The 15,354-nt window shown below is 44.4% G+C and overlaps 1 protein-coding gene across 1 annotated transcript in view; it reads right to left on the reverse strand.

The window, feature by feature from the left end:
• Nucleotides 1–10,108, reverse strand: part of cntnap2b (contactin associated protein 2b) — an 18,319-nt gene extending 8,211 nt beyond the window's left edge. Inside the window, exons 1-11 of the mRNA XM_057056295.1 lie at nt 9,631–10,108; nt 7,212–7,322; nt 6,628–6,821; nt 5,534–5,681; nt 5,100–5,303; nt 4,197–4,381; nt 3,680–3,823; nt 3,093–3,351; nt 2,863–3,012; nt 1,837–1,999; nt 1,655–1,761 (exon numbers count right to left, since the gene is read on the reverse strand). Of these exons, the coding sequence (XP_056912275.1) occupies nt 1,655–1,761; nt 1,837–1,999; nt 2,863–3,012; nt 3,093–3,351; nt 3,680–3,823; nt 4,197–4,381; nt 5,100–5,303; nt 5,534–5,681; nt 6,628–6,821; nt 7,212–7,322; nt 9,631–9,712 (1,747 nt within the window). The 5' untranslated portion in view covers nt 9,713–10,108. The remainder of the gene's footprint in view (nt 1–1,654; nt 1,762–1,836; nt 2,000–2,862; nt 3,013–3,092; nt 3,352–3,679; nt 3,824–4,196; nt 4,382–5,099; nt 5,304–5,533; nt 5,682–6,627; nt 6,822–7,211; nt 7,323–9,630) is intronic.
• Between the last annotated feature and the right edge of the window lie 5,246 nt (nt 10,109–15,354).

Below are 15,354 nucleotides of genomic sequence, written 5' to 3' on the forward strand. Positions count from 1 at the left end.
GTTAGTCAAATATAGAAAAATACAAACAGCCACATCATTTGGAAGACCAAATCTGGCCTGGTTCAGTGTAAAGTTTAACATACAACAATAACCATGTTCACTGATCATACACATGTACATCAACAAATGCAACTGGAAACAAGCATCTGTAGTGTCTGTGTAAATTCTCATTCATCCAGGTCATTGTATCCAAGGTAGTTTTCTCTGTCAACTGGACTGGGTTTCTTCTCTTGAAGACGTTTCGCCTTCTATCCAGAAGGCTTCTTCAGTTCTGAAATCGCTGGGGAGAGAGCTTGAAAATATAGCCCCTGTGGACCATTTGCATGCTAATGATCCGGTGGTCACCTGAGGGTCGTTAGCAGGGTCGTTGGTCGGGTCGTTCACCTAGTTTCTGTTGAGGTGTCTCCCCTTTGTCTGCTGGGTCACATGGTGATGAGTCACTGGGTCTCCTGGAATGGTGTGAATGTTTGTTTTGCTGTTGGAAGGAGTGGAGGACTGCATTGTATGTGGGTGATAGGAAGTGCCTCAGGCCACCACCTCTGTTCAAGGATGGTTTCTCCAATTTAACATGGATAGCTTCCTTAACCCCCCTTTCAAAACATGTGGCTACCCAGACTGGGCCTTCACCAGGACCTCAAGAAAGCGAGACCTCAGCAAAGGAGAGGAGGAGAGAAACAAACGTCGCAGCGTTTCCATCCCCTACCTGTCTGGAGTCTCGGAGAAGTTTAGGAGGATCCTCCAGAAACACGACATACCGGTTCAGTTCAAACCCAGCAACACTCTCAGACAGAGGTTAGTACACCCAAAGGACAAGACACCAAGACCCAAACAAAGTAATGTTGTCTATGCTGTACAGTGCCAGGAGGAATGCAAGGAACTGTACATTGGGGAAACCAAACAACCTCTCCACAGAAGAATGGCACAACACAGACGTGCCACCTCTTCGGGTCAGGATTCAGCAGTCCACTTACACTTAAAGGAGAGTGGGCACTCCTTCGAGGACAGCCAAGTAAGGATACTGGCCAGAGAAGACCGCTGGTTTGAAAGGGGGGTTAAGGAAGCTATCCATGTTAAATTGGAGAAACCATCCTTGAACAGAGGTGGTGGCCTGAGGCACTTCCTATCACCCACATACAATGCAGTCCTCCACTCCTTCCAACAGCAAAACAAACATTCACACCATTCCAGGAGACCCAGTGACTCATCACCATGTGACCCAGCAGACAAAGGGGAGACACCTCAACAGAAACTAGGTGAACGACCCGACCAACGACCCTGCTAACGACCCTCAGGTGACCACCCGGATCATTAGCATGCAAATGGTCCACAGGGGCTATATTTTCAAGCTCTCTCCCCAGCGATTTCAGAACTGAAGAAGCCTTCTGGATAGAAGGCGAAACGTCTTCAAGAGAAGAAACCCAGTCCAGTTGACAGAGAAAACTACCTTGGAAGCATCTGTAGTACACTCGTGTCATTTTAAGAAGCATATGTTGATGTCGTCAATGTCCAGTAATGCAGAAAAACATGAATATGTATTTATTGGAGTGGGGAACACACAAATCACAGAATCACAGAGTCCAGTGTCATAGCATTGTAAATGTTTAAGTATTAATCACAAAAGTGGATGTTTTGTGGCCTATATGTGTGCACTTACAGGCATGGCAGGTTGCTCCAGTGTAACCAGTGCCGCTACAATTGCAGGTGAACATATCCCATGTCTGAGAACAATAACCCCCATGCTCACAGGGGTTAGGAACACACCTGCCATGACACATACATAGGTTGCATTAATGCATGCTTCCAAGCAGTGAAACAACTGTTATCTTTAGTTAATACCTGTCTATGATGGCGCACATATCCAAGCTGACATTTTCAAAAGTTCCAATGAGCCCTTGCTCCACAGCTCTGAGGTCAGCTGGATAGTCGTCAATGTGGATCATCTGCATGCAGCCCTGGAAGGACCACTGAGGCGATCGAGTGTTGGTGTGCAGGAAGTATCCTGGAGATACCAGTCACATGCAAGGCAATTGTTTACAGAATACTGTCAAAATTAATTTTTAATTTCTACTCATTGAGGAGGCCTTTTCCACTTGTCTTTTTATGCATTCAGGTGCTCAAGGTTTACATTCCAAAGTTGGGGTTTTGAATACTGCCACAAAACCTGTCACTAAGCATCAAAAGAGTCAATATCAAGGTTAACCATAATCTGATCAAAACAGCAAAGTAGCCGGTACGAGATTGGTTGACCTAAAAGGGACTTTCTTTCGCTTTCCCTCAAACACACACACATTTGTACTTCTATCTTTGTGGGGACTTGCATAGATCTATCTTTGTGAGGACTTGTGTAGAAATAATACATTCCCGAGTCCAAAATATCACAGCTAAATGGTGAACCACGACAACTTTCCATGTGTTCTCATAATAAAAATATTAGTGATTGTGTTGATTATGCTTAGAAAAATTATTGCAAGTTTCTGTCTTTCTGTTGGTATGACTGTTCTTTTGTCACTGATTCAACATTACTCTGATTTAACTGTGCAAACATTTCCATTTCTTTGTAAAATGGTCAAATTATCCTAAAATCTGAGTGTTTCTTTTTTCTCTCCTGATACTCTTCCTCACACTCTATTTTTGTTCTGTGCCATCTTCTTCACGTAAGTGCTTTGCGCATCAGGAAAAATCTTCTGCATGAATTGGTGCACTGGAAAATGAATACAGCACTATAAATGGATTAAATACTGCTCAGGGGACAGTTGAATTGATATTTATCAGATAGTGAGTTCAGCCAGGTCCTTGCATAAATGCTTCAACCTTAATTCAGACATTTTGAGTATAATGGCCGCTCATTTTTATGAGTATCACCTCCAAAGTAATATGTTCCTCCAGTTTGGATCTGAGTGGGGATGGCTGTTCTAACAGTGGAGGCTTCATCACCATCGACTGTCAACATGGCGTGATTCTCCAGTACATTTAGATGGACACTGTGCCACTGGCCATCATTAAGGCCAGAACCTACAGGACAGATCAAACTTAAGTTGAAAACCAAGCCAACTGAAAGATCCATAAGCTCCACTCAGAAGAGCTGATCTTACCTGAAGAAATGTCAATACGCATGTTCTTCTTCTCTGTCAAGGTCACATAGACAATGACCTTGCCTTCTGACAGGTCTACCTCCACCCAGCCATCAGCTAGAGTTGTGAACATCAGCAGCCCGCTGGGGTTCCATGTCCTGAAGGACAGACTGACTGACAGAGTGTCGCTGTCACTCTGACCCGGTAGTTTCACGAAAGATGTGGAATTAAAAAAGACAGAAAACGAGTTGGATTCGGCACAGGAAAACGTCAGGTTGCTCTAAAATGAATGGGAGAAAGAGAGACAGAAACATATATTCTTATGAAAAATACTTGATTCGTTAATGTTGTTACTTATAAGTTATTTATGTTTTTGAACACTGACATGCAGACAGAATTTTGTATGTTCTAGACTAAATATGGACCGATGTCATAAACAGGACCTTGAAGCAGAGAAAATAAGGTGAAAGCAAAAGTTATTTAAAAAAAAGTATCTATTATATATTATTGTGGATAGGCTTTAGACAATAATGGACTCAAATATCAAAACTAAGAGTAAATAAATGTTCCAATTTTCTTTTTATTCTCCAACACAGATGCTGTCTTACAAAGCTGGAGGTGTCCACTTTCTTCCTGCGGACCATGTTTGTAATGTTGTCATTGTTGTAGGTGAGTCCCTCCATACATCCCACAAAGTTGTCTCTGCCTCCTGAGCTGGGTTTCAGTGACAGAGACATCCCTCCAAAACTGATCTGAAAACAAGACAGCAGAAGCTACAACATGACCAAGTCTGCATTCACCCTATTTACACTCATGGTAGAGGCAATTTTCTCATTCCACTATTGGCAACAATGAGGTCAAGTATTTCCTTAAACATTTATGAATAACACATTTTACAAAAATACATCCCCACTTTTGTGAAACTCCTCGTGGTCAACTTAATCTGCAGTCTAGTCACAACTTGACAAACTCATGGCAGTCATTGTCCAAATGTGACACATTTTAACATCTAAGATGTTAGACGGCTGCAGTCCTTTGTTAATTCTTACCCAATAGAGATGATTAGTGAATCTATGTGGTTGACACTATTAGTGTCAATGACCAATGAATACTGACAGTATTCACCTCATAGTCCAGGTCCAAGTGGTCGAACTCTCCATTTGTCCTGAAATGCTGAGTGTGGTGATCCAGAGTGAAGTTGACATTCCTTCGGTAGCGCTCTATGACAACAGAGTGCCAGTGGTCATCGTCCAGTAGGCTCCCGCTGGTTACGGTTGTGTGACCCTGGATTGATCCGTACTGATTACTGCCTGAAGAGAGAAGAGAAATTCACACATGAATCCTAGAAGACTTACACCAATGCTGATGAGGAAATTTGTGTTCTAGAGAAAGGACTACAGAATATCCAAATCTTGAAGCACGAATGTGTTTTTTATCATTATTATTAATAGTGCAATATTAGAGATTAGAAGATGAAAATTCAAGTACCGGTTTACACGAGAACCACATGACTGAAACAGTTATATTTCCCATTTTTGTTTTTGAAAAGAAATATGTTTCGAGAGAAATCATTAATGGTATCTTGCTAACGCTGTAGTTTTCATTCTAGGCCAGTAGTCTTCACCGTGTTTTGTCTGGCGCAACAATACACACATGCACAGACTACAATACTTATCAGCCCGTTCAGTATCTGGCACATAAAATCAGATCCGCGTGTTGATGTAGAAAATGTACTTTTTGTTGAAGAATCATTGTTATATTCAAAACAGTCTGCAGTACAAACAGTAGTGTATAATGCACCATTGTCTGTTATTAATTGGCAGCCAAAATGTCCATCGGCCAAAAGGGAAATTCACTACTTTCAACTGAAAACATTCTTGTCTGAACAGGGCCTCAGTTGAAAAATATGTCAGCAGAACACTGCAGTGTTAATGTCTCTATCTGGTATCAGTTTTATGGATGGCTGATCAGTGAATATACAATGCATATTTAAGCAGCACTTTGTTAATGAAGGCACAGTTTTACTACCTAAATTGATGCTGAGCTGTAGCCTCGCCCTGCGCAGCTCAAGGGAGATGTAGTCTCCTTGCTGTCCTTCTCCATGGAGCAGAACTCCATTTCCTGAAGAGGTTCTAAACTTCAGAGATATCACATCCTTCAGAATTTTCATCTTTTTACTCCTGAAGCGGTATGAGATGACACTGTGGCCATCAAAACTGATGACATCTGCCCCTAAGGTGCAAAAACAAAATACTGTCAATAGACAGAAATTGATGGCTGTTCATGGGTAAATATCTGGACTTCATGGGAGATTTTAGCTGTTTCCTTCTATGAAGTTCAAGATTATGTCAATATTAGTTTCAAAACATCAATTACATCAAATACAAAAACATAGCGATCAATATATGTGGACATAAGATACACACATACATTTTAGCCTCAGTAGAAATGAATCAACTCACAATAGGAGCAGCCATAGAGCTCGAGACGTACACCAATCCGTCCCTCTCTGCTCCAGTCCACTGGAATAAAGCGAACGTAGCGGGCAAGGATTGCATGCTGAAGCTCGTGGCGAACCACCTCTTCACTGTTTTTGTTTCCCTCAAATGTCTAACACACACACACACACACACACACACACACAAAACAACAGAGATGACATGAAAGCTGCCCTGCCTGTGGAGCGTTTTGGAGTTTGTTTGTTTTTTACATTGTGTAGAATTTATCCTGAACCACAGCGATTTCCTCTCATCTGAGACAGAAATCAGGAAAAAGATATTCAGATAGTGAGTTTTGTTTTGTTTCTTATTTGAAGCAATAAAATACTATTATTGTGTTTAAGAACTACACAAAACTTCACGTCCATTTGGACACTCAAATGATGCTTTGGGCTGCTCCCAGGAAACATGATGCACTGGTTAACTGCACCCTCATGAAGTCCCTAACCTGGAGTTTTACACTTTACCTTCCTCCCTTCCCTAGTCCTACTGCCCATGTATCCCATGTGACACAAAGATGGCAGAAGTGCAAACTGTTGTGCTTGCATCTTAAAGATTAAACCAGAAATCAAGTAACTTAAAAGTGAATTTATTCTGATTAATGGATGAAAAGTTGGAACATCTGTGAAGTTGGAACTTCAGTCAAGAATGATTATTATCAGATTATAGAGAAAATAGTTTCTCGGTTTTCACCAAACCTGGAATTTGGCCAAAATTATTCAATATGCTCCTTCTGGACTCAGTTTTAACCTTAGAACATATTGTTTAACATTACAAATGACCATAGTCTGATTTACACAATCTTTCTGTGTAAAGCTGACCTAATCTGCAACTCTTCACATCCCTTTTGTGAGTCCTGAAACAGTCTATCAAAACATGTGAAGAAGAAAATGTTTTAGAGCACACATTTTTAAATGAAAAACAGCAAGGTTGAAAAGGTTGAAAAGAAGGATGGGCATGATGTCTCAACATTTAGAACAACATAGCAGTCCCGATTTCAAAGGATATTAGGAAAGTTTAAAGGACATTAGAATACGAGACTGAAGATTCTTACTTACCCAAATGTTTCCATCCTGTAGATATGGCCTCCAGTTTTTGGGAGTGTCACTATAAATTAACTGATACTTGCGGGTCCAATCAGAGCTACTGTAGCGCCCCTGTGTTGCTATGCCAACGATTTCCTTTCTGGAACCAAGGTCAACTTGTAACCACTGGTAATGGTCTGTATCCAGAGGGGACCAACCTCCAGCACCTAGGTTAGAGGGAATGTTGTATGCAGCATTAATGTTGGAGGAGCTAGATGAAAATGACATATCAGCAGTTAATGAAACCGGGCAGTCTGCATGAAACAGGGCATGATGGAAAACATCACAGATCATCATGCTGACTGGTAGCCTTGTCCTGCACCCACTTCTGACTTAAATTTAAATTATAGAAATATTAATGACAATTATCTAATGATACAAACTGGCCTGCAGATTGGAGGTTTAGTCTGAATTGTTTTATATCAAAACTTGAATGTGTGAGAAGGGCATTAACACATTTCTGAGATGCATCTGTGCAGTCCCATTTTACAGTGATTAGGAACAGATCTAAACACATGCAGAGCAGACATTTCCCACTGCTTCTGGGAGAGACAAACCTTGCTTCCGGTTGAGTTTGGCATAGCCAGCTCCATATCCTCCAGCATAAACTGATGAACTGGTAAAGGAGCTGTAGGGGAGAGGAGTGGCCAAGCTGTTCTCACACTTCCCTGAAAAATAAATATTTAACCCACGTGCTTAAAAACCAGGGTTTAATGATGCATCCATTCTTTAGCATTACTGAATCATACTGCAGTAATGCACAATGCTTTAGCATTGTGTGGCAGAATTATATAAAAACTACTCACAGTACAAAAGTGTTTATTTGACCTATGATGAAGATTGTCCATACTACCAGCTCAGCTATAAGGAGCCAGGTCCCAAGTACAGAGCACATTTGCACAGAAATCATAAAAATTGTTATATGAGGAAGACTACTCAAAGACAGATTTATCATTAGAGTGGTGCTAGTATACACATGTGATGTGTTCATATATGTGAATGTATATGTACAGATTGGTCTTTGTTCTCAACAGAACAGCTGTGAGCTTGAGTTTTGTGTGGGGGAGGGTTTTACCACTCTGTGCATCTGCACGTGTGTGTAGATGAGAGTGAAAGAGAGGGGGGGGCAGGTGGAGGAGATGCTAATGATCTTCCTCATAAGCATTACAAAAAAAGCCAACCCCAAGCTGTTTAAAGACGAAGACAGTGTCTGCTCACCCTGAAAAATCAGCCACACGCTGCCAATTTAGACATTTCATTCATCATTTATAAATCAATCCAGGTTATTGAATGTCCAAAAGCCATTATGTCCCAATATATTAAGCATGTCGATACTGTAAAATGTAATTTGTAACCTCTGTTTTCTAACATTTAAGAAACAATGGTCACTGTAGTTTTTTAATTTTTGTTTCATGTATAATTTTTATTTATATATGTTTTAATCAATAAGAGTAATTAACTGAATTATTCCATTTGTGGGGTATTAAAACAGGTGGGGACACATTTGTTATTTAGTAGTCTTTGAATATTAAATTCTGTTAAAACTGCACTGAAATGGAATGAAAGATGATCTTTGAACAATACAGTCACCTCAATTTCTGCAAACATTTGTCCACATGAGCAAGTTTAATTTTTGTCTGAATTACTAGCAGTACAAAAGTTATGAGCCCATTCTTAAACCCTGATTGGCAGAAGGTCTGCATGAGATGAAGAAAAAAAGTGATAATCGCAGAAAAACTCAAAAACAGAAAAATTTGACATTTAAGATTGTTTCACTGTCTACAACATTATCAAATAGGGGCTGAGATTGATCAATTCTTGATTTTTAAAATGTGACTCAAAAACAATATGCTGTGGCCGTTAAAAGCTGATTAATATGTCAATAATAAGGAAAAGGGTGAATTCGATCACATTGAGTATCTATTCCTATGAGTTATCAGTCAATCCAGGTCACAACTCAGTGGTACGCAATGACTTCTGGTGGATGTCAAGAAACCGAACTCAAGTTTGATTTTAGTTGCAACTTCAGTTCAACAACAACATCAGATTGCACAAAGTGATATTTAGAGCAATTAGGGATTGGAGCTGAAACACTGTTCTTATCACAAACAAGTTAAGGCTCTGTTAACTTCACCTGATCCTGAACATATTCATTAGTGGGTCAGTTAGAAGATTATTTGTAAAAGTTCCAGTCAATAACTAATTTTCATTGTTGCTATAATTATACCATGAGGGCAGATAAACAAAAGTAACTCTCAGAAAAGCATCTCCTGACATACAAGCTATGACAGGAGATGTATCGATGTATGAAAGGATGGATGTTCTGCAGCAGGTACAGATGCATAAAGGCAAAAAGGTAAATGAAAGCACTAAAAAGAATTTAAAAAATACTGGTATCCAATCATATTCATTCAGCAACAGAACTGGGACTTGAATGAGGCTTAAATTCCATTCAGAGAATGACCCTAAGTACACAGAATATCTGCAGAGAAGCTGTTTAATAAGACATTAAGGATCTTGACTTGAAAAAATTCCCAAAGTCAACATCTCAGGTTATGGGTGGCAGGCTCATAAACTGACTCTGCCACCCGCCAGAAGCAGATCTGATAACAAAATGTGCCTTTTTTTGTGCGAAAACTGTGCTAAAGTTTGAACGTTTCGTACTACACAAAACCAAAGAACCACAGGGTTAGTTTGTGTGTGTATAGTTTGTGTGTGTGCGTGCGTGTGCTGTATGGAAACACGCACGCGTTAAAATAAATTAACAAAAATAAACGAAAATCTGAAGTGTTGAAGAGCGGACGGCTGTAGTGCTCCGTTGGCTCAACCATTTTTGATATTTATGGCTGTATATGTATGATAAAGGTTAACGGTGAACAGACTTAACCCAAACAAACCTGAGGAAGCTGCAGTGGAACAATTAGCCAAGGCCGCTATGTCGCGCATGCATGTGCGTGCGTGTGACAGCCTACTTACGGGATGCTGAAGACCCAGGACTGCAGGAGCCGATGATGCTCCACAGGACTGACACCCAAAACAGTCCGGACGGACAAAACATCTTCAGTCAAAAACCCGAAGACAAAAACCCAACAGATAACCTAAACACCACGGCGGTGGTCCCCGTCTGTCCGGTGACAATGCAGTCGGCAGATGCTTTGAACAGGGAAGATAAATGCAGCCGAGCACGGTCCTTCTCTGTGCGTCGTCTCCCCTGTTTATCGGGTTGCTCAGCAGCACTCGGACAAAGGTCTGAAAAGCGAAAAGGGCTGCGGTTCTGTCCTGGCCCGTGGCTGTTCTAAGTGCAACCCCGAAAATACAACAGTCGGTCCACCTGCTCAAGTGCTTGGCTCATCAATACCCCCCTCCCCCCGCACCGCTCTGATACTTGGTACGGTCCAGACAACAACACAGGGGTTCCTCGGAATATTACGGGGATGGAGAAGAGCACGCAGATGGTCCAGGGGGCAGGGAGAGGGGAGGGAGGGTGGGAGGCTTTCTAGCGCCACCTCAGGAGAGAACACTCCAGTTAATACAAGAACACACGCAAAATGATTTTCTTGTTCTACAGTTATCAGTTATGTTTATGTCATCTGATCATCCGATCAAAGCAGGATGCATGTCTGCACAGTAGTCTCAGTTTTTACACACGCGCACGCTTTATCCTGTATGTTGTCTTATTATTGATCTATTGCATACTGTTCTTTGTATATTTTGCATGACTGTTCTTTTTATACTTTACTTGTATGTTTAAAAGTTAAAATAAAGAAAGGAAACAAGCTAAAGGGTCAAACTGTTATACATACATACATATATAGGTACTGATTATTGAGCCCTCTCGCTTGCTTGTCTCCCTGAGATGAGGCCAATGATGGGCATTTCTTTGTCAAAGATCTCCTCCTTACTGTGCCTCATGTAATCACTGACATGTTGTCAGCTATATTTAACTGGATCCTCTTCATTCTGAAGTATTTAAATCCACCTTCTCTTTCCCTTCTTGGTGAGTCTTGTTGAGTAAACACCTGAATTTGAATGTAGACTTTATCTTTGTGGCTTGGATTAGATTATTAAAGATAGGAGTGATTATTGGATATTGACCAGGTTGGAAAAAAGTAGTTTTTTTGAGTTCCCACTCTGTGTGGGATCTACTGAGCCTGGCTCTGTAGATCCCACACCTACACCTATCTAGACCTATACCTATTATAAGGCTGATGAAAGCCACAACAAAAGCAAGTTTTTAATCCTTTTTTAATGTCAGTCTTTATCTTTTTGCATATGGCTGTTGTATTTAGTGTAGAGAATCTACATCTTTTTGAGATCTGAGGACTGAAACAAACATTTAAATGCACACAGTCATAAAATGCTGTTTTCATTACAGCACAATGAAGATGCTTTCAAGGAAAGAATATGTGTTGATTGTAGCAAAGTAAAGTGCAGAGTTTGTATGTTTGTGTAATATAAACCAGGGGAAGATTTGCACATTTGTAAATTTGTACATTTTCTGTCACTACTAAAGCAGGTCTCTTATTTTCAGAATGTTTGCTTATAATTTGAAGCTTCATTATTACATAGACCAGAATTAGAAGAGGTGGATCTGACTGAAGTAGAAGCAGAAAATTAAACCAGGTGTCACTGTCATGTCAACAATTTGTTTTTAAATGTAAAGGATGACTGATGAATCAATGGTGGGGTAAAAAAAAAAGTCCTTCACCTTACAGCAGACAAACCCTAACTTGGCCCCCTCCATCCATCCATCCATCCATTCTCTGCCGCTTATCCGGGGTCGGGTCGCGGGGGCAGCAGCCTAAGGAGAGAAGCCCAGACTTCCCTCTCCCCAGCCACCTCCTCCAGCTCATCCGGAGGGATCCCCAGGCGTTCCCAGGCCAGTCGAGAGACATAGTCTCTCCAACGTGTCCTGGGTCTCCCCGGGGTCTCTTACCGGAGGGACATGCCCTGAACACCTCACCAGGGAGGCGTCCGGGGGGCATCCTGACTAGATGCCCGAGCCACCCCATCTGGCTCCTCTCAACGCGGAGGAGCAGCGACTCTACTCCGAGCTCCTCCCGGATGGCAGAGCTTCTCACCCTATCTCTAAGGGAGAGCCCAGCCACCCTACGGAGGAAGCTCATTTCAGCCGCTTGTACCCGTGATCTTGTTCTTTCGGTCATTACCCAAAGCTCATGACCATAGGTGAGGGTAGGAACGAAGATCGACCGGTAAATCGAGAGCTTCGCCTTTCGGCTCAGCTCTCTCTTCACCACAACGGACCGGTGCAGAGTCCGCATTACTGTGGACGCCGCACCGATCCGCCTGTCGATCTCCCGCTCCATTCTTCCCTCACTCGTGAACAAGACCCCGAGGTACTTGAACTCCTCCACTTGGGGCAGGATCTCCTCCTTTACCCGGAGAAGGCACTCCACCTTTTTCCGGTCGAGAACCATGGCCTCGGATTTGGAGGTGCTGATTCTCATCCCAGCCGCTTCACAGGCGGCGGCGAACCGATCCAGTGATAGTTGGAGGTCACGGGCCGATGAAGCCAACAGGACCACATCATCCGCAAAAAGCAGAGACGCGATCCTGAGGTCACCAAACCGGATCCCCTCAACACCATGACTGCACCTAGAAATTCTGTCCATAAAAATTATGAACAGAATCGGTGACAAAGGGCAGCCCTGGCGGAGGCCAACCCTCACCGGAAACGAGTTCGACTTACTGCCAGCAATTCGGACCAAACTCTGGCACCGATCGTACAGGGAGCGGACAGCCCGTATCAGCGGGCCCGACACCCCATACTCTCGGAGGACCCCCCACAGGACCCCCCGAGGGACACGGTCGAATGCTTTCTCCAAGTCCACAAAACACATGTGGACTGGTTGGGCAAACTCCCATGCACCCTCGAAGACCCTGCTGAGGGTGTAGAGCTGGTCCACTGTTCCACGCCCAGGACGAAAACCACATTGCTCCTCCTGAATCCGAGGTTCGACTATCCGGCGGACCCTCCTCTCCAGTACCCCTGAATAGACCTTACCAGGGAGGCTGAGGAGTGTGATCCCCCTATAGTTGGAACACACCCTCCGGTCCCCCTTCTTAAAAAGAGGGACTACCACCCCGGTCTGCCAATCCAGCGGCACTGCCCCCGATGTCCACGCGATGTTGCAGAGTCGAGTCAACCACGACAGCCCTACAACATCCAGAGCCTTAAGGGACTCTGGGCGGATCTCATCCACCCCCGGGGCCTTGCCACCGAGGAGTTTTTTAACTACCTCGGCAACTTCAGCCCCGGAGATACGAGAGCCCATCTCCAGGTCCCCGGGCCCTACTTCCTCACTGGAAGGCGTGTTGGTGGGATTGAGGAGGTCCTCGAAGTATTCCTTCCACCGATCCACAACATCCCGAGTTGAGGTCAGCAGCACACCATCACCACTATACACAGTGTTGACAGTGCACTGCTTCCCCCTCCTCAGACGCCGGATGGTGGTCCAGAACCTTTTCGAGGCCGTCCGAAAGTCGTTCTCCATGGCCTCACCGAACTCTTCCCATGCCCGAGTCTTTGCCTCGGCAACCGCCGTAGCTGCACTCCGCTTGGCACGCCGGTACCCATCTGCTGCCTCAGGAGTCCCACAGGCCAGTAAGGCCCGATACGACTCCTTCTTCAGCTTGACGGCATCCCTCACCGCTGGTGTCCACCAGCGGGTTCGGGCATTGCCGCCACGACAGGCACCAACCACCTTGCGGCCACAGCACCGGTCAGCTGCCTCAACAATGGAGGCACGGAACATGGTCCACTCGGACTCAATGTCCCCCGCCTCCCCCGGGACATGGTCAAAGCTCTCCCGGAGGCGTGAGTTGAAGCTCCTTCTGACAGGGGACTCTGCCAGGCGTTCCCAGCAGACCCTCACAACACGTTTGGGCCTGCCAGGTCTGTCCGGCATCCTTCCCCACCATCGGAGCCAACTCACCACCAGGTGGTGATCAGTTGACAGCTCCGCCCCTCTCTTCACCCGAGTGTCCAGAACATGCGGCCGCAAATCCGATGACACAACCACAAAGTCGATCATCGATCTGCGGCCTAAGGCGTCCTGGTGCCAAGTGCACATGTGGACGCCTTTATGTCTGAACAAGGTGTTCGTTATGGACAATCTGAGACGAGCACAGAAGTCCAATAACAAAACACCACTCGGGTTCAGATCAGGGGGGCCGTTCTTCCCAATCACACCTCTCCAGGTCACACTGTCATTGCCAACGTGAGCATTGAAGTCACCCAGGAGGACGAGGGAGCCCCCAGAAGGGGCACTCTCCAGCACTCCCTCTAAGGACTCCAAAAAGGGTGGATACGCTGAACTGCTGTTTGGACCATAGGCACAAACAACAGTCAGGATCCGTCCCCCCACCCGAAGGCGAAGGGAGGCTACCCTCTCATCCATCGGGGTAAACTCCAATACACAGGCATTGAGCCGGGGAGCAACCAGAATTGCCACCCCTGCTCGTCGCCTCTCACCATCGGCAACTCCAGAGTGGTAGAGAGTCCAACCCCTCTCAAGAAGACTGGTTCCAGAGCCCTTGCCGTGCGTCGAGGTGAGGCCAACTATATCTAGTCGGAACTTCTCAACCTCGCGCACCAACTCAGGCTCCTTTCCCACCAGAGAGGTGACATTCCATGTCCCTAGAGCCAGTTTGTGCAGCCGGGAATCAGACCGCCAAGGTCCCTGCCTCCGGCTGCTACCCAAAACACAATGCACCCGACCCCCTTGGCCCCTCCTGCAGGTGGTGAGCCCACGGGAAGGGGGTCCCATGTTGCCTCTTCGGGCTGCGCCCGGCCGGACTCCATGGGCAGAGGTCCGGCCACCAGGCGCTCGCCAACGTGCCCCACCCCCAGGCCTGGCTCCAGGAGGGGGCCCCGGTGACCCGCATCCGGGCAAGGGAAACTTGGCACCAATGTTGTTCCACATCATTAGGGGGTCCTGGGCTACGCTTTGTCTGGTCCCTCACCTAGGACCTGTTTGCCATGGGTGGCCCTACCAGGGGCATATAGCCCCAGACAACGGAGCTCCTGGGATCATTGGGACACGCAAACCCCTCCACCACGATAAGGTGGCAGCCCAGGGAGGACTTATTATTAGTCACTCCCATTAAGATAAGGCATTTCTATAATATGGGTCCTATACTGGTGATCTCAGTTTGTCACATATTTGAATTAACCTTTCCATCCTGAATTACACCCGAAATTACATCATCAATGAAAGACCATGCAATTATCACACAATGTGCTGAAAGTCTTTCCCATTGTCATTATCATAGAATCATAAAGTCATTTGCTGAACCATTTTATTGTAGTTTATCTGTTCTGTGCAGCATACAATGCTAGATTAACTGAACAAGAAATGACACTGTGGCATCTAATCTATGTTGCATTAAATCTACTTGTCTGATAGTCAGTTAATTAACAACACAAATGTTAAGATATGCAGCACACAAGTACTTCCAAATTAGTATATTCACTAAACACAGAGTGAAAGGGAAAAACAATCTATGGATACACTTTGTTCCACCTTCTCATAAATGTCTTTTTATGAAAAGGCACCCTTTAAGAATATTACTGAGGTGTCACCCACAAATACCTCAAATTTCAGACAAAAATTGGACATTTATAGGAACAAGTGGACAAACTTGAGTACAGTCACAGAGCATGTCATACTCTGTTGC

Source organism: Takifugu flavidus, chromosome 15 (assembly GCF_003711565.1).
Source record: "Takifugu flavidus isolate HTHZ2018 chromosome 15, ASM371156v2, whole genome shotgun sequence".
In the NCBI taxonomy this organism is placed as follows: Eukaryota; Metazoa; Chordata; class Actinopteri; order Tetraodontiformes; family Tetraodontidae; genus Takifugu; species Takifugu flavidus.